The following is an 18,734-nucleotide window of genomic DNA, read 5'->3' on the forward strand; positions in this document are numbered from 1 at the left end:
AGTAGGAGCATTTTAAGGGATCGAAGAACTTAGATTCAAAATCTAGAACTCACTCTATAGAAAGCCTTCCTTGAAGAGTGGAGGCTGTTATTGTTGCAGTAACTATCGGTGCTGTCAGGGCCATGATTGGCTGTGCCATGATTTATTCTGGTCAGGGTTGCGGTTTTGGACTGTGGGAGGAAACCGGAGTGCCCGGAGGAAACCCACACAGACACGGGACACAGGGAGAACATGCAAACTCCACACAGAAAGGACCCGAAGCGCTCCACTTGGGAATCGAACCCAGGACCTTCTTGTGGTATGTGGAATGGGAACTGGGATTTGTGGCACTGACTCTGGGGTCCAGGGCTCTCGCACTTTCTCTCTCTCGTTTTCTCTCTCTCTCTCTCTCTCTCTCTCTGTGCCAGTGGGAACGTCCTATCTGAACTCAGTGGTTCCGAGGGGTGTCCACATACTTTTGGCTACGTGGGCGTATTTGTGAAAAGAAGCCAGGCTTGAAAAGATGATCGATGCCGCAACAGTCTCTCATCACGCCGCGCATTAGAGCCGCCACAACTGCCCTCCTGAAATTAATTACGGCCCTCAGAGGGGATTCTGGGAGGAAAAACACTAGAGCTGTGAGAGGACTCATTACTCACCTCCGTACTCATCACGGCGAAACCTTCATTCATCCTGGTCAGGGTCACGGTGGGTCCGGAATTACTCCACAACCCCCCCCCCCCCCCCGTTCAGACACAGCAAATCATGTAATCATGGCTCAGCCAATCATAGCTCAGATAGCACCGGGATTCGAACCCTGGACCCCAGAGTCAGCGCCACATGCTTACAGCAAGGTGAGCACTCCTGGTCCTTTCTGTGTGGAGTTTAGCATGTTCTCCCCGTGTCTGTCTAGGTTTCCTCCGGGCGCTCCGGTTTCCTCCCACAGTCCAAAACTGTGACCCTGACCAGGATAAGTTAGACACAGCCAATCATAGCTCTGATAGCACCGGGATTCGAACCCTGGACCCCAGAGTCAGCGCCACATGCTCACAGCTAGAAGGTATTGGGTTCGATTCCCAAGTGGACCGCTTCAGGTCCTTTCTGTGTGGAGTTTGCATGTTCTCCCTGTGTCCTGTGTCTGTCTGGGTTTCCTGCGGGCACTCCGGTTTCCTCCCACAGTCCAAAACTGTGACCCTGACCAGGATAAATCAAATACAGCCAATCATGGCTCCGATAGCACCAGGATTCGAACCCTGGATCCTAAAGGCAGTGCCACAAACTCCAGTTTTACTAATACTCAGAGCAAGAAGGTCCTGGGTTCTATTCCCAGGTGAAGCGGCTCGGGTTCTTTCTGTGTGGAGTTTTGCATGTTCTCCCTTTGTCCCGTGTCTGCGTGGGTTTCCTCCAGGCGCTCCAGTTACCTCCCACAGTCCAAAGACATGCATTCAAGATAATCGAACATACTAAATTACCGTAAGTGTGTGTGTGATGGACTTGTGACCTGTCCGGTGTGTTTCCTACCTGTCGCCCAGCGAACTGCCCCCACCGCGCCCCTGACCAGGATAAATGAGTGGTAAAACAGACAGTGAATGAATGCCTGAATGATACCCCCTCGTGTTCCCGATCGTTTATATTTGGGAGGTGAACCCTCGTAGCCCCTGTCAGCTCTGATGCATGGAGATCATTAATGAACAGACACCATCTCCACGCTCACGCCACGCCCGGGGCCGCCGGGGGTGAGGCGCAATCCGGCCCGCCGCCAAAAGCGCTCAGATTAATACCGCCTTCATCAGGAATTAGCATCAGGCTATTAACCTCCGAGTCACCATACAGTCTGAATATACACCAGAGGGACAAAAGTATCGGGACGCCCCCTTCTAATGATCGATTCATGTAATACACACACAGAAATTATATCACGGAAATTATGTGCTTCCAACAGTTTAGGGAAGGTCCTTTCCTCCTCTAGCATAATCAAGCTCTATAAAAACCAAGGAACTCCAGAGCCCTGATCTCAGCACCACTCAACAGCTCTGGGATGAACCGAAACAACGACTAACCAATTAATGCCCAGCCGTACTGACTAAATGGGAACAAATTCCTACAGATATACTTCTTTTTTTTGTAAAATAATAATAAAAAACAAAAAAAAATAATAAAAATAGTAATAAATACATATATAAAAATAAATATAGATAAATACATAAATAAAGATAATAATAATAATACATATCGATAATAAACTAATATATAAATACATAAAATAATAATTATTATAACATTAATAATAATAATAATAATAAATATGAATAAAAACAATAAATATGTACATAAATATAAAATAATAATAATTACTATAACAATAATAATAAATGCATATATAAAAATATATAAATAAAAATAAATAAAGACAATAATAATGATAATAATAATAAAATAAATACATATATAAAATGAATAAATATAGATAAATAAATAAATAATAATACTACTACTAATTATTATTATTATTAATAATAATAATAATAATAATAATGAATACATATATAAAATAAATAAATATAGATAATTACATAAATAATAATGATAATAATATTGATAATAAACTAATAAATAAATAAGTACATATATTATAATAATAAATATTAATAATAACAATAATAAATAAATAAATAAATATAAAATAATATTAAATATTAATAATATTAATAATAACAATAAATAAATGCATATATAAAAATGAATAAAAATAAATAGACAAATAATAATAAATAAATGCATATAAATAATAATAATTATTTTAACAATAATAATAAGAAGAAAAAAATCTACTTAATTATAACAATAATAGTAACAGAGCACAGAGCCCTGACCTCAGCCCCACTCAACAGCTCTGGGATGAACCGGAACACCAACTGATCAATCAGTGCCCAGCTGTGCTGACAGAACGAGCACAAATTTCCACACACAGACGTACTTCAAAGTCATGTGAGAAACTTCTCAGAAGAGCGGCTGTTGTTTTAGCTGAACAGATCTCACAGAGGTCACTCTGTATAATACCGGAATACCAGGACGTCCAACAAGCTCACGGTCAGACAGCCGAATACCGTCGCGCCTCTGAGCAAGGCCCCTAATGCTCAATTGCTTGCGTTGTATTCAATATTCAGTCACGTGGTATCACATGACCAGTCATTTATCCGAACCCCCGAAAATACATATGTGTACAGGAGCTGAATAGCGGTTCGTTAGTCGACTCCCACCCGTCACCGACCCCCCGTCTCCTTACGGCTGTTCCAGACGGGGGCAAAGTTCATCTGGTTCGGTCCCGCGAGACGAGACGCGCCCGACACCCGAGGCGACACGCGGGACGTCCGTAATCCGGCGTGGAATTACGGCGCGGCCTGTCGGGGCGGGGAGGCGTCAGTCAGGAATGCGTCTCGCCGGTGCAGGAATGCCGGCGGTGCTGAACCCAAAGCCGTCGGTACGAAGCCATCGACTCGGCTTGATAGACTTATTTGCGCGGTCGATCGATAGGTACTTAACGCTCGAGCACATAATCACCGGTGCTAACACAAACTCAGAGCGTGGGTACGAGAGGCCGGGGCAGTTCTTCACCCCCCGGGCAGATTTATGGTGATGTTAGCGTCAGGCTGTTTTTTTCTCATCCTGAAAACTCGCGTCTTGCCACCTAGCGTTCTCTGGAGCGGCGTTCTCCAGGCTAAGACGGCTATCAATCCCAGTAGACTCATCCTTCGCTGATGCTGACAGGTAGGGGGAGTCGAAGCTCCCTCTCAGCGCTGTTGCTATTTACAGGGCATCAAGGGATCAGGACATCTAACGCGGAGGTAAAGAGGCAGAACACGCTAATCGCGGTGTAGCATTTGCAGCATCGTACGCCAGGCTGGTGATGTCGGCAAGCTAGCGTCCATCCACGAGTCCTGTCATGTCACATGTGCTTCAGTAGATCAAGGTCAGGGCAGTGGTAGCTCAGCGGTTAAGGTACAGCACCGTCACTGTTGGGCCCCTGAGCAAGGCCCTTAACCTTCAACTTTGGATAAAAAGCCGCCACCATCTTGCCAACTTCGGATAAAAAGCCGCCACCAGTCTACCAGAGGTTGAGCTTGGCGAAGCGTCCGTCATCGCATGCCCGGTCATTTATCCGAACCCCGCAGCCTCGTTTGTACTCAGTGACCCTCCGTCTTTGATGCCGGCGCCTCTGTGGACGCCCGTCTCCTCCGTGTCCTTTTGTTCTTTTCTTCCTTTGATCCGCTCGTCCGTCCTCGATCGCCGTTTTGCACGTCCGACTCCGCAGGCCGCCGTTGTCCGTGAGCGGTCTTAATTAGCGCACGCTCAATTAGCGCCCACACGTCGGCTGGTGGGTGATCGGCTCGCTCGGCCGGGCGATCGTTTGCCCTTTATCCGGCGCCGTGATGGGAGATAAAGCTCAGATCGATGCTCCGTAAGCTGCAGCGTTTTATTTATTTATTTATTTATTTATTTATTTATTTGCGATTGAGGCCGCGCGGTCGAGCGGAAATCCAGCCCCTCGCGCGGCTCATGTCACGCCCCGCCGGAGAGACGTTTTTTCCGCGGCTTTGTGCGGCCCTGAAAAGCTCTTATCAGACGGCGGATTGAGCCCAGCGCCTCCGTGCCTAAAACCCCAAACCTCTTTCTGCCCCGGCGCCGCACACAATGGCCGCAAAGCAGGCGGAAAATATTAAACGGATAGGTGTCATACTTCAAGAGCTTCCCGCTGTTGCCGCTATTCGGACACGCTGGTAATCCATCCGCCCGGTTCTTACCTTATTAATTTATTTATTTATTATTTTTGGCGGGAGCACAAAGCATCACGCCGCGACCGGTCACGCCGTCTCTAAGGAGATTGTGTCTTCTCTTAACTCCAAAAGTCTAGCGCATTATAGCGCCGGCGGAAAAGCCTCGCCGCGCTGATACACCGAAACACCAAGGGTTCGTCTCGGTCCAATCCACCTGCTGCATGCGAGCGGAGAGAAATAAAAGAAGCATCAAGATCTCTTTCTTTTTTAATAGCCACATCATCGCTGTCAGGGTCTCGGTGGGTCGGCATGCCAGTAGGTGGATTAGCTGCCTTGATTTGTCCCAACTTCAAACTGTACCCACTCAGTCTGCGACCAAGTGGTTAAAGGACGACAAATGAGAACGACACGACGCTCGGCTTGTGCGCTATCGTTAGCGCTGGGCTGGACTCTGCTAAAGCTAGGCTAACCGTGGTAAACGCTAGCTCACGGTGGACCCGCGCCCCTCTCCTGACCAGGAGGAGATTATCTTTATCTAATTAAGCCGTCCTCTGGAGGGGAACATCGCCGCCCCGTCGCCGGCTATAAATAAAACAGCAGGACACCTAATTACAGAATAAAGATAAATAAAATTGGCGGCGATGATCCGGCTAAATTAGGGCCGTTTGAAATATGTGGCTAATTCTGCAGGTCGTGTTGGGCGGCGCGCGGAGGCCTGCGCCCGCTCCTCAGATTACAGCGATCGATGCGGATCGTAGCGGGCGGAGGCACGACGTGCTCTGATTTAATAACTCTCAGAGCTAGATCAGAATCTGAGGGGTCACACAGAGGTCAACAGGTCATCTACACTACAGGGACAAAAGTATCGGGACGCCCCTCTGATTACTGAATTCAGGGGCTTCAGCCACTACAGTCGCTATCAGGTGTAATAAATCAGTCATGTAATGGAAATGATATGCTTTCAACTTTGCTGCAACAGTTTAGGGAAGGACCTCTCCTGTTCCAGTGTGAATGTGTGTACAATATTATTATTATTATTATTATTACAATAAATATTATTATTATTATTATAAATATAAATATTATAATTGTATTATAAATATAAATATTATTATTATTATTACAATAAATATTATTATTATTATAAATATTTTATTATCATTACTAATGAATACAGTAATAATAATATTTATAATGATGATAATAATAATAATAATTATTATTATTAATATTATTATTATAAATATAAATATTATTATTATTATTATAAATATTATTATAAATATTATTATTACAATTATTATTATTATTATAAATATTATTATAAATATTATTATTATTATAAATATTATTATAAATATTATTATTATTACAAATAGTATTATTATTATTATTATCATTATTATTATTATTATTATTATTATAAATATTATTATTATTATTATTATTCCTGACTCTTGGTGACCTTGTGGATGGTGTTTCTCTAAACTATCCTGTTCACTGTTTAGATCTTCAGGCTTTTTAATGTCTCGTTCATTGTTCCTCTAATTGTATTCATCTATCTTATTGCTGTCTTTCCTCTTCCTCTTTTTCTATTATTGAACTGGTTCTGCTGATAACGTGTCCACAATACCAGAGCTTGGTCGAGGATCCAGCTAAACATACCCACAGACATACCCATGACTTGTGTTCAGCACTTAACGTATTTATGACTTTAACAGGCTGTTTTACAACAGAGTAAAAGTGAAATTAAAGTTTATCCTGATTCATTATTATATTCCGTTCAGGCTGACGAGCTCCGAGATGCTCTAAATATCACCCCGGGCCTTTTAGAGCATCTTAAAGAGGGTAAAGCTTGTCGTGATTGACTTGTGGAACAGCAGGGGGTCAATTAATGCCCCCCCCCCCCCCCCCCCCCCCAAACCCCCCACCAAAAAATAAATAGAATTAAATGTGGAACTTGTACGACTCGCGTTCCAGACGTTTCACATCTAATCTCAGCAGCTCGAGCTGGGACTGTTATAGCTGTGATGATTAGCATAATCACACGCCGACACGCATGGTGGAAAACACACTGAGCACAGCGTGACTGTGAGATTCCAGGGCCAAAGGGACTGCAATACGAAAGTTAGAAGGACTAGATTGGGAGAGAAAGGTTGTTTGTTTATACCCAACCTTCGCCAGGTTGCCACTGTCGGGCATCATGATGTGAGCTCCACCATAGGCCTGCACAGATCACTGACCCCAACCCAACTGGGATGAATTAGAATGCTGACTGTTATTGTTTAGGAATAGCTGACTGAAACAACAGTGACGAATTATGCACATGTGACTACATGGACTAGCAATCATAAGGTTACTGGATCAAGCCCCACTATTGCCAGGTTACAATTACTGGGCCCCTGAGCAAGGCCAGTTTAGGGAAGGACCTTTCACAATCCAGCATGTGTGAGCTCTATAAAGACATGAAGAGTCCTGACCTCAGCTCTGGAATGAATTGGAACACAGACTGATTAATCAGTGCCCAGTTGTACTGACTGAACGGGCACAAATTCCCACAGACACATGTCTTGTGAAAAGCTTCTCAGAAGAGGGGCGTAAAGGAAAGAATATGGCTACGTCTGACGAGTGTGTGTGTGTTTCAGAGGACCAGCTCCCTGCAGGGTTCCCCACTATAGACATGGGTCCCCAGCTGAAGGTGGTGGAGCGAACCCGCACCGCCACCATGCTGTGCGCGGCCAGCGGTAACCCCGACCCGGACATCACCTGGTTTAAAGACTTCCTCCCGGTCAACACCAGCAACAACAACGGACGAATCAAACAGCTCCGATCAGGTACCGTAACTCCCTGCTCCACAAAGTTCTCGCTGTGTATATGGTATTTAGGTAGCAGCGTTAGCTCTTCTGCCTCTTTGTGTGCGTTGTTACGGGACCACCGTCCTTAATTTACTTTCATTTTTGTTCTTCTGATCCATCGTCGTAAGAGACGTATCACTTATATCAGAGTTTTTATTTTATTCTTTTTACTTTATGGTATTTATTTCTTTAAAATGATAAATTTTCCACAATAGGTCTGATAGGTCTGATATAAAATAAAGAAAACGATGAATTGAATGCATTAGCACCGTTTTTAGGTCGTGTAACCCTGCGTTTACACCAGCGAGGGGCGAATCAACCAGAAATTTTAACTCCATGACTAGCAGGACCAGTAACAATCACATCCAGTCTAATCCTCTTGTACTGGGACTGGAAAACAGATTCCATATGAAGAAAGAAGCCTGTCCACTAGATTTCGGAACATGACTGCATTGTGATTCTTTACTAAGTTAAAAGGACTCAGTCTTCAGGAGGTCTGTACTGGAACTAAGGAGCGGCGTTCGGGTGGTGCAGAGGGATCTTGGGTTCGAATCCCAAGAATGCTATCGGCTTTTATGTCTAAGAAGGGATGACCAGGGTTCTGCAATGGACTGGGATCCTGTTTGGGGGTACCACATTGTGTTTTTACCCAGTGATACCATGGAAACCAAACCCAAAGTGACCTTAACTAATAAATGGATTAAAGGAACTAAGAAGCGGCATAAGGGTGGTGCAGAACCCACTAGCTCTGCGATCCAGGGTTCGAATCCCCAGCATGCTATCAGCGTCTATGTCAGAGAAGAAATGGCGAGGCCCCTCAGTGGACTGGTGTCCAGTTTGGCGTACGGCATTGTGTTTTTGCCCAGTGATTTTATGGAAACCGGACCCAAAGCGACCCTATAATTAATGAATGGATTTAAGCCACTAAGGAGCGACGTTCTGGGATCTACTACCTCTGGGATCCAGGGTTTGAATCCCAAGCATGTTGTCAGCTTTTATGTTTAAGAATGGATGACCAGGGCCCTGCAATGGACTGGCATCCTGTTTGGGGTACTGGGGTACTTTTGCCCAGTGATGCCATGGGAACCGGACCCAAAGCGACCCTGATTAATGAATGGATTTAAGGAGCCATTATTAGGTCATGTAACCCAAACTCAACACAAGGTTGGAAGGACACGATCTTAGGGACTGCTTTACTGGAACTAAGGAGCGACATTCGGGTGGTGCAGAGGTTTACTATGCTAACCCACTACCTCTGGGATCCAGGGTTTGAATACCCATCATGCCATCAGATTCTGTCAGAGAAGAGATGGCCGAGGCTCTGCCATGGACTGGCATCCTGTCAAGAGTGTCTTAACTACCCAAAGCAACACAGATGAATGAATGGATTTAAGGAACTAAGGAGCGGCGTTCAGGTGGCACAGAGAGAAACTGCTCAAACCCACTACCTTTGGGATCCAGGGTTCGAATCCCCGTCATGTTATCAGCGTCTATGTCAGAGAAGGATCGTCTGACACCTCGCAATGGACTGGGATCCTATTTGGGGTACTGCATTATGCCCAGTGATTCCATGGAAACCAGACCCAAACCGGGCCTGAATCCTTGAAACAACCCCACTCCAGCCAACACTGGCTATTGCTGATGCTCGTCTGGGTTCGTGTGAGACTCATCGGCTTTGGAAACCCTCCGGTTGAAGCAGGGGTGGTGAAAAATGCCACGTCGACGGGCAATGTTGTGTTCCGTTCCTCACACGGGGCACCAGAAACATTAAATCCGGTCAAATCAGACGGTTTTTATGAAGAGTGCATCATTACACGCTTATTTTCTGCATTTGTTGTCCTTTCATCTAGCAGAACCTATTAAATAAAAGGAATTCTTGCTTAGCAGATGCCAACATAGATGCCACGTAGCCCTATAAATGCCACCTCAAAGTCAAAAGTCGTGCATTTTATTAGCTTGTTTTGTCACGCCGGTAGGAAATTTGTATTTTATTATTATTATTTTTATTTACACTGTGCTTTCCCAGAATTCCCAGCTCTCTAGCGTGTCTTGCTTTACTGGTCTTGCTGTCTCTTGTTTTCTCAGCAGTGTGAACCCTAATAGCATTGTGTGAACCCTAGTACTCACCTTTGCATTGAGTTTTTTTAAAGAATTAACCATGTACCAAGAACACGAATACATAAATATATAAATAAAATACAGAAAAACAATCAAAAGTTTATAGACATAAGGAATATAATCATATTTTCTATGCTGTCTTTCTTCTCTCTATATTTTTATCTCCAGAGTCTTTTGGTAAGTGCGTAGCTCCAAAACACACATCACCCCCCCACTAATGTAATTCATGTTACTCTCTCTGTACTCTTTCTCTCTCTTTCTCTCTTTCTCTTTATTTATATAAATATATAACTCTTATTAAAATGCATGGCATGCATTTTACTAACAGTTAACACCTTAACAGATAACCACACCCGGTGAAGGGCTCTCGATCACAAAAATTGTGCAAATAATACATAAATAAAGAAAGAAATAATGAATTGAGATGAGCCTGTTTACCGGTTTGATCACCTCCTCACCCCCCAGCACTGTAGTATCACTTCCTATATCACATAACTGTACAAAAATACATATAAATAAATATAAAAAGCTTCGATTCTCACATCAGATGTTGTTTTTTAGAAGATTAACCTGTTAATACAGATAAAAACGCCACCTTCCTTGTGCTTAACCACTGTAACGCCTCTCCGATGTGTTTTCTTTTGCCTATAGATGAAATCTGATTGGTTCTGTGTCTTTATCTCTGACTGTCTCTGTCTTATCTTTCTCTCCTCCAGTAATTCCTAACATACTCTGTTCTGTTTTATTGTTATTATTATTATTTTATAATATATATATATATATTTATTTATAAAAGAAAGCAAAAAAAAAGCTAATTTGATTCTTCTTCCAAAGCCCCCAGCCTCCTTCCTCTCGTACTAATGCTTCTTCTTTCCAATCTTATTTGCATTCATATTATCCACCCAGGTGGTACGCCGATACGAGGTAAGAGAGCTGAACCCAAGTTCACAGAATGAAAAAAACAAAAACAAAACTTCATTCTCGCTGTCCTTCCACCTCGTCCTGAATCCATCCGTCCATCCGTCCATCCATCTCATCTATCTGTCCCGTCTGTCCATTCCACTCCCTCCCTCCCCCTCGATCAGTTCCTTCCCTTCGCATCTGTCGTCACGTCATCTCCGCCTCATTCTGCGTCCACGCTTTCTTTCCTTTTTGATCATTTTTATCCTTTGATTGATTAAAAAGCGATATGCTTACGACGACACACAGAAGCATATCCGTCTTTTCCTTCTTTTTTCTTTTTGTTTTTAATTCCTTCCCTTTTTCTTTTTTGGCCATAGCGACTCATGTGTCCCTCTTTTTTGTCCAACTCAAACAACCAAACATTTTTCCCTTTCCCCCCCTTAGCTGTTCTTGCGCAGACGGACTCGCCGACGACTCCTCGCCTCTCCTCTGCCACGAGCGATTTTGCATTATTTTTTAATTATTTTTTAAACGAAAGTGTTTTTGTTTTTCTTTAATTCTCAATCCTGTTCTCTACTTGCTTTCCTTCCTCTACCTCTCTATAAAAAAATCTAAAAAAAAAATAAAAGAAAAAAAGCCCAAACGACCACTTTTTTGATAAAGTTTCTGCGGGTGCTTTTTTCCTTCTACCACCTATTTTTTCCTCTTCTTGCTTTGCTTTTTCTTGAACTTTTTTGGGATATTTTGATTGATTTTGAATTTTTTTCGTTCTTTAGGGTTGGCGAATATGCTAACAAGCAAACAAATCAAGGGTCGGGCAGAGTGACCTGAGGTGCTTCTGTTTTGTGATTTTTGTTTTTTTTGTTTTTTGTTGAGCAACTCAGGAGGAGAGGAGGTGAAGACGTATTTACCGGTTTCATGCTCATCATAAAGTATAAAAATTTACGGGGTCATGTGACACCACACTGCTGATCCCATTGGTGGATTTTTATGGGTGTCGTTTGTAGCTCCTGAAGCTATATGGCAGTGCTTGGTTGATTTTTTTTGTTTTTTTTTTTCCTAATGTTGACCTGAATTTTGATTAATGCAAGTGCATTTTATTTTTCAGCTAAGGGTCGTCCACAAAAACAAAACGAAAGGTTGTAAGTTGCACCGCGCTTCTTGACTTGTGTGTCGATAATTTTGGGACAGAGGATGAAATGATGAAATACTGATGCATTTATTTTTCAAAGCAAAAAAAGCAGCAAATTTTTTTTTTTTTGGAAAATGCTGCATTTTTACGAGCATTATTTAGTTGATTGGATTTAAAATTGGCGACGTCGGATTGGCTTTTATTTGTCCTTTTTCTTTATTTATTTTTTAATTTTTATTATCGATTGTCCTGTTCCTGGTTATGCTGCTTTTGTATACTGTAATCCGTTTTTTTCGTTTGATCCATGCTGCCCTGAAGCAGTGTCATCCATCCCCATGCTAAACAGTCCCGTCAGGTGTTGTATATTGCAGGGCTCTGATTTCTGTCCCCCTCCACGTTTACCATTTTTTTATAAATGAATCTGGCAATGCTAGCGATTAACATTCAAGTCATGTTAAAGCCGCCAAAAAGCTTCAGCGCTTTAGAAACCCTGCAACATGTAGACTGTATGTTTCCCTTTTCCATCTATGTGATCTGTACAGTGTGTTGTAATGAAAGAATGAACCGTATGGAATACGTCTCTCGCCCTGGTATCTGCTGCAGCGCCGCTAATCTGTTCTATAGGCACCGTGCCACCACGAATACCTGCTAGTCGATTACCACACACCTAACCACATCAGGGTTAGGGAACAAACCAAAGTATTGGAACATCCAAGTAACCCTAATCTACACACTATATGGTGCCCACCAAAACTGCTCCCTCTTTCCTTTGTAGCTTTAGCATTATTCACTCCTCTAGTCAGTCAGCAGAGCATCAGTCGATGTTCCGATTCATCCCAGAGCTGTTGAGTGGAGCTAAGGTCAGGGCTCTGTGCAGGACATTGGAGTTTCCTGGTTTTTAAACCAAGCTTTTAAACCTGGACAGTGGTAGCCTAGAGGGTAGAGCGTTTGAATCTAGAGAGGCTAGTTGCAGCCTAGTGGTTAAGGTACTGGTCCAGTAATCAGAAGGTTGCCGGTTCAAGCCTCACCACTGCCAGGTTGCTACTGTTGGGCCCTTGAGCAAGGCCCTTAACCCTCAATTTCTTAGACTGTATACAATGTAAGTCGCTTTGGATAAAAGCGTCTGCTAAATGCCGTAAATGTAAATGAATCCAAGCTCTGCCATGCAGCCACTGTTGGGCCCTTGAGCAAGGCCCTTAACCCTGTGCTCTGACCCCAGCTTCCAAACAAGCTGGGATATGTGAAGAAAGAATTCCGTTGTACTGTACATGTGTATGTATATATGACAAATAAAGACATTCTATTCAATTTTCTTCATGCACAGGGGTACAGGGCCTTCCCTAAACTGTTGCTGCAAAGCTGGAAGCATGTGATTTCCCTTATATGATTGATTTATCACACCTGGTAGCAAGTGAGCAAATGTAGTAGCTGAAACACGTGGATTTAATCATTAGAAGGGGCGTCCCAATACTTTTGACCATGTAGTGCTCAAACTGGACCTACTGGGACCCTGACCAGGATACACAGGTGGTAAAGATCCCCTATACCCCTATACCGCCTATCAGTCCTCCAAGAGTAATTAATATATAAGTATGACAGTCTAAAGAACAGAGATCAGCAGTTAACTGTCATTAAGCTGCATTAAGGCTGTTGTTAGCAGATAAGAAACAACAGTGAGCACAGAATGGACGTTCCAAAGTCCAACACCCAGTGTGATATTACCAGAGCAGTATAAACGGAACCCCACAGTTCTGCTTTTTGTTCTTCAGCTATTCCACAGCTGTAAGAACCCAGGCCAAAAGTATGTGGACGCCACTCCTAATGATCGACCACATCCATTGCTAACAGAGCAGAGCCCCGAACACTCAACCCAACTCAACACTTTTGGGATGAAGTCAGCTGCTCTTCCAATATCACTGCCCGACCTCAGTGAGTCTGCTGAGTGGATGAACGAGCACAAATTCCTACAGATGCACTCTTGTAGAAAGGCTCTGCACAGGACTGGATGATTTTAAAGCTATTTAAGTCCTTTTGTTTAAGGACGGTAATTAAATGTATTGCCACTTAATTACCTTTTAATTACAATTGTTTGTCTAATTGATCTAATTATGTGGGAAAATTATAATTATATTGTATTATATACAGTATATACAGGGGTTGGACAAAATAACTGAAACACCTGTCATTTTAGTGTGGGAGGTTTCATGGCTAAATTGGACCAGTCTGGTGGCCAATCTTCATTAATTGCACATTGCACCAGTAAGAGCAGAGTGTGAAGGTTCAATTAGCAGGGTAAGAGCACAGTTTTGCTCAAAATATTGCAATGCACACAACATTATGGGTGACATACCAGAGTTCAAAAGAGGACAAATTGTTGGTGCACGTCTTGCTGGCGCATCTGTGACCGAGACAGCAAGTCTTTGTGATGTATCAAGAGCCACGGTATCCAGGGTAATGTCAGCATACCACCAAGAAGGACAAACCACATCCAACAGGATTAACTGTGGACGCAAGAGGAAGCTGTCTGAAAGGAATGTTCGGGTGCTAACCTAAATTGTATCCAAAAAACATAAAACCACGGCTGCCCAAATCCCGGCAGAGTTAAATGTGCACCTCAACTCTCCTGTTTCCACCAGAACTGTCCGTCGGGAGCTCCACAGGGTCAATATACACGGCCGGGCTGCTATAGCCAAACCTTTGGTCACTCGTGCCAATGCCAAACGTCGGTTTCAATGGTGCAAGGAGCGCAAATCTTGGGCTGTGGACAATGTGAAACATGTATTGTTCTCTGATGAGTCCACCTTTACTGTTTTCCCCACATCCGGGAGAGTTACGGTGTGGAGAAGCCCCAAAGAAGCGTACCACCCAGACTGTTGCATGCCCAGAGTGAAGCATGGGGGTGGATCAGTGATGGTTTGGGCTGCCATATCATGGCATTCCCTCGGCCCAATACTTGTGCTAGATGGGCGCGTCACTGCCAAGGACTACCGAACCATTCTGGAGGACCATGTGCATCCAATGGCGGTGCCGTGTATCAGGATGACAATGCACCAAAACACACAGCAAGACTGGTGAAAGATTGGTTTGATGAACATGAAAGTGAAGTTGAACATCTCCCATGGCCTGCACAGTCATCAGATCTAAATATTATTGAGCCACTTTGGGGTGTTTTGGAGAAGCGAGTCAGGAAACGTTTTCCTCCACCAGCATCACATAGTGACCTGGCCACTATCCTGCAAGAAGAATGGCTTAAAATCCCTCTGACCACTGTGCAGGACTTGTATATGTCATTTCCAAGACGAATTGACGCTGTATTGGCCGCAAAAGGAGGCCCTACACCATACTAATAAATTATTGTGGTCTAAAACCAGGTGTTTCAGTTATTTTGTCCAACCCCTGTAGTTTCTAATGAGGGATCTTAAAAATGTCCAAATCTGTTGACGTACACTATATGGACAAAAGAATTGGGACGCCCCTTCTAATATTGAATGTACGTTTCAGCCACAGGTGTAATAAATCAATCATATAAAGGAAAGCACATGCTTCTGGCTTAGCAGCAACAGTTTAGGGAAGGACCTTTTCTGTTCTAGCATGGCTAAAACTCCAGTGTCCTGCATTGACCCCTGACCTCAGCCCCACCCAACAGCTCTGGGATGAACCAGAACATCGACTGAGGCTTTACATTTACATTATCAGCACTTAGCGGACGCTTTTATCCAAAGCGACTTACAGTTACAGTATACAGTCTGAGCAATTGAGGGTTAAGGGCCTTGCTCAAGGGCAGTGGAGGGGTTTGACCCAGTGACCTTCTGATTACTAATCCAGTACCTTAAGTACTAGATTACAGCTGCCCTGTACTGACTGACTCTGACACGTCTTGTAGAAGGGCTTCACACAGGTGTGAATAACGTTAAAGCTACAAAGGAAAGAGGGATCAGTTTTGGAACGTGATGCTCAGGTGTCCAAATACTTTTGACCGTTTAGTGTGTAGATTAGGGTTAGTGGGATACTTCAGGACTTTGGATTTGGGCATTGTGGTCAATATATCATTAAGTGTTGGATTTATTTAGAAATTGAGGGGAGAAAATATATTCCGATACTTTGGTGTCGCCGAATATCACGATAGATTGTTTAATCAGATTATTGATACATACCTCCGGATTCTAATGTCAGTGCTGCATACGGTCTACAGAACGACCCCCCCTGCGGCACTGCACCAGATATTACGGCGTGAGTGCTCATTTTTACAGCTGCGTCTGAAAAGGTTTGTGCTTTATTTTACTGTTTGTTTTTATTTGATTTATTTGATTTATTTATTCTGCGGCTCCGCCTGACTCCAGCAGATATCAGCGGGCGGCTGAATTAAAAGCACTTTGCATCGTCATGTACATGAGCAGCCATTATATTCTTACAAAAAAAAAGAGAGAAAATAATAGAAACGCTTAGTCTGGTGTGTACGTGTGATTTTTATTTATTATTTATGACTTTTTTACTTTAACCCCCGAAATCGCCTCGTATTCTTTCCCCGTGTACAGGAGCTTTGCAGATCGAACACAGCGAGGAGTCGGACCAAGGGAAATACGAATGTGTGGCTACGAATAACGACGGCACACGCTACTCCGCCCCGGCTAACTTATACGTACGAGGTAGGAAAACAAACCGAGACACGTATCACTGAAATAAAATATCATACAGATAAATAAGTAAATAAACAAATAAATGTGTACTTATAGTGAATATATACTGATCACTGAGGAGGAATTTTGCAAGATTTTCTTTTTTGCATCTTGCTTTAATTCAAACCTAATTTTATTTATTTTCTTGATTTTTTTCTTGATTTTTCTTTACTTATTTCCTTGATTTATTTTCTTGATTCATTTTGTTAATTTATTTTCTTGACTTATTTTCTTGATTTATTTTTTTGATTTATTTTCTTGATTTTTATTTTCTTGATTTTTTTCTTGACTTATTTTCTAGATTTTTTCTTAATGTATTTTCTTGATTTTTTTTTTCCCTTAATTCTTTTCTTGATTTTTTTTTGTGATTTTTTCTGGTTGGCGTTTTTTAGTTTTTGTTGGTTTGCCTGGTGTGGTACTAATAACGTGTCACCCCAAAGCTTGCAGGGGGTTTATGGGTTGGACCCTTTGTTTTTTTTTCCCTTTTTTTCCTACAGCAAACCAAATCTGTCTAACCTCGCTCGTTTTTTTTCTTTTTTGGGAGCAAAAATAGAAGAAAAAGTGCTCAAATAAAATCTAAATATCATTCAAAATGTACTAAGGTAGGTTTTACACAGGAGTAAATATAACTTAAAATATGAATCCTTTTTATTAATACATTTATTTATGTTCTTTATTATTATTTAGTCAAAATACTTTTGGGCCATATAGTGTATCTATAAAAAGTGTTAAGGGAAATATTGAGTCTGATTATTATTATTATTATTAATTATTATTAATTAGTTTAGTTTAGTATTAATTTAATAGTAATAATTAGATTAATTCAATAATTCAATAATAATAATAATAATAATATTAATAAATATTAATAATTTAAAAAATAATACTAATAGTATTATTATTCTTATTGTTATTATTATTCAATTACAATAAAAGCTGTCAATAAGCTGTTAATAATAATAATAATAATAATAAATATATTATATAATATTGATATTCATTTTCATATTATTATTATTATTATTTTACTACAAATGATTTTCGTTCATGTTTGAGCCAAAATGAATAATTATTTTTGTGCAGTTAAAGTATTAAATCAATATTTTTATTATTTTTTATTTTATTATTATTCTCCGCTGAGGGGTGGAGTCAGTGTAGTGCATTGTGGGATAGGTTTCCTCTAACATGTCTATGAGTGGTGCTTGTACATGGTCTTTTTACTCTCTCTGTCTTTCCCCTGTTCTTTCTCCTCTTATTATTTGATTGTGTTCTGCACCCTCACACATTCCCCAGAGCTGCGAGAAGGTTGGTGTGTTTTATTTTACTTAATAATCTAATCGTTCTGATACAGACTGAATAAAGAATTAGATATTGTTCAAATGACACACTGAGCGCCGCCCACACGCCCGTCACCCGTACCACCGGGCACAGCGTTCATGCTCTCGTTATGTTCTGACGTTCCTCTGCGGCCCCTCTGTGTTTTATTTTGTTCTGAATGGAGTTTGTTTGATTCCCTTCCTGTTGTAGTTGATTTGGCTGTGATGCTCGACTTGTTGGAAAGTGCTGCATGTAGAAAGAGTGTGTGTGTGTGTATGGTGTGTGTGTGTGTATGATGTGTGTCTGTATGATGTGTGTGTGTGTGTGTGTGTGTGTGTGTGTGTATGATGTGTGTGTGTGTGTGTGTGTGTGTTTACCAGGTTCGGCTTCTGCATGATGATCAGATTTTGGACCTGGATCCCTCTAATGCCTGGATCTTATCATCAGTGTTTCTGCTTAGTTACATCAACAGTCCCAAAACTTAAAGAAATCACAATAATTTACCCATAAAATAGTGAGCAAAAGTATTGGGACACCCATTTTAAGGATTGAATTCATGTGTTACATGCTTTTAACTCAACAGCTCTGGGATGAACCGGAACATCGACTGATCAATCAGCCATACAAATGCTGAACGGGCACAAATTCCTATACACAGACGTACTTCTTCTTAAGCCTTGTGAGAAGCCTTCCAAGAAGGTCAAACCTGGATGTCCGACAAGCTCACTCGGGCGTCCCAATACTTTTGGCACATATAGTGTGTATACATCAAGCTGTACAGCACAGACGTTTCAACTCGCTAATAAAATCGGGACCCTGAGAGCCTAGTGGGTGGAGCTTTGTGCTGTCAAGGTTTGAATGCTGTTTAGGTTTGAATCCAAATCCAGGCCACTGTTGGACCCCTGAGCAAGGCCCCTAACCCTGTCTGCTCCTTTAATTAACATATGACCAATAAAGGCGCTCTTTAAATTTAGATCCG

At 42.0% G+C, this 18,734-nt stretch overlaps 1 protein-coding gene across 19 annotated transcripts in view; it reads left to right on the forward strand.

The window, feature by feature from the left end:
• Nucleotides 1-18,734, forward strand: part of LOC134327068 (receptor-type tyrosine-protein phosphatase delta-like) — a 469,775-nt gene that overhangs the window by 384,564 nt on the left and 66,477 nt on the right. For 11 of the 19 annotated variants that reach the window (XM_063009137.1, XM_063009145.1, XM_063009142.1 and 8 more), the window contains 3 exons: nucleotides 7,400-7,588; nucleotides 10,634-10,651; nucleotides 16,298-16,408. In XM_063009137.1, the coding sequence (XP_062865207.1) occupies nucleotides 7,400-7,588; nucleotides 10,634-10,651; nucleotides 16,298-16,408 (318 nt within the window). The remainder of the gene's footprint in view (nucleotides 1-7,399; nucleotides 7,589-10,633; nucleotides 10,652-16,297; nucleotides 16,409-18,734) is intronic. The other 8 variants (XM_063009143.1, XM_063009153.1, XM_063009144.1 and 5 more) reach the window with 1 other exon arrangement.

Source organism: Trichomycterus rosablanca, chromosome 14, assembly GCF_030014385.1.
Source record: "Trichomycterus rosablanca isolate fTriRos1 chromosome 14, fTriRos1.hap1, whole genome shotgun sequence".
Classification (NCBI taxonomy): domain Eukaryota; kingdom Metazoa; phylum Chordata; class Actinopteri; order Siluriformes; family Trichomycteridae; genus Trichomycterus; species Trichomycterus rosablanca.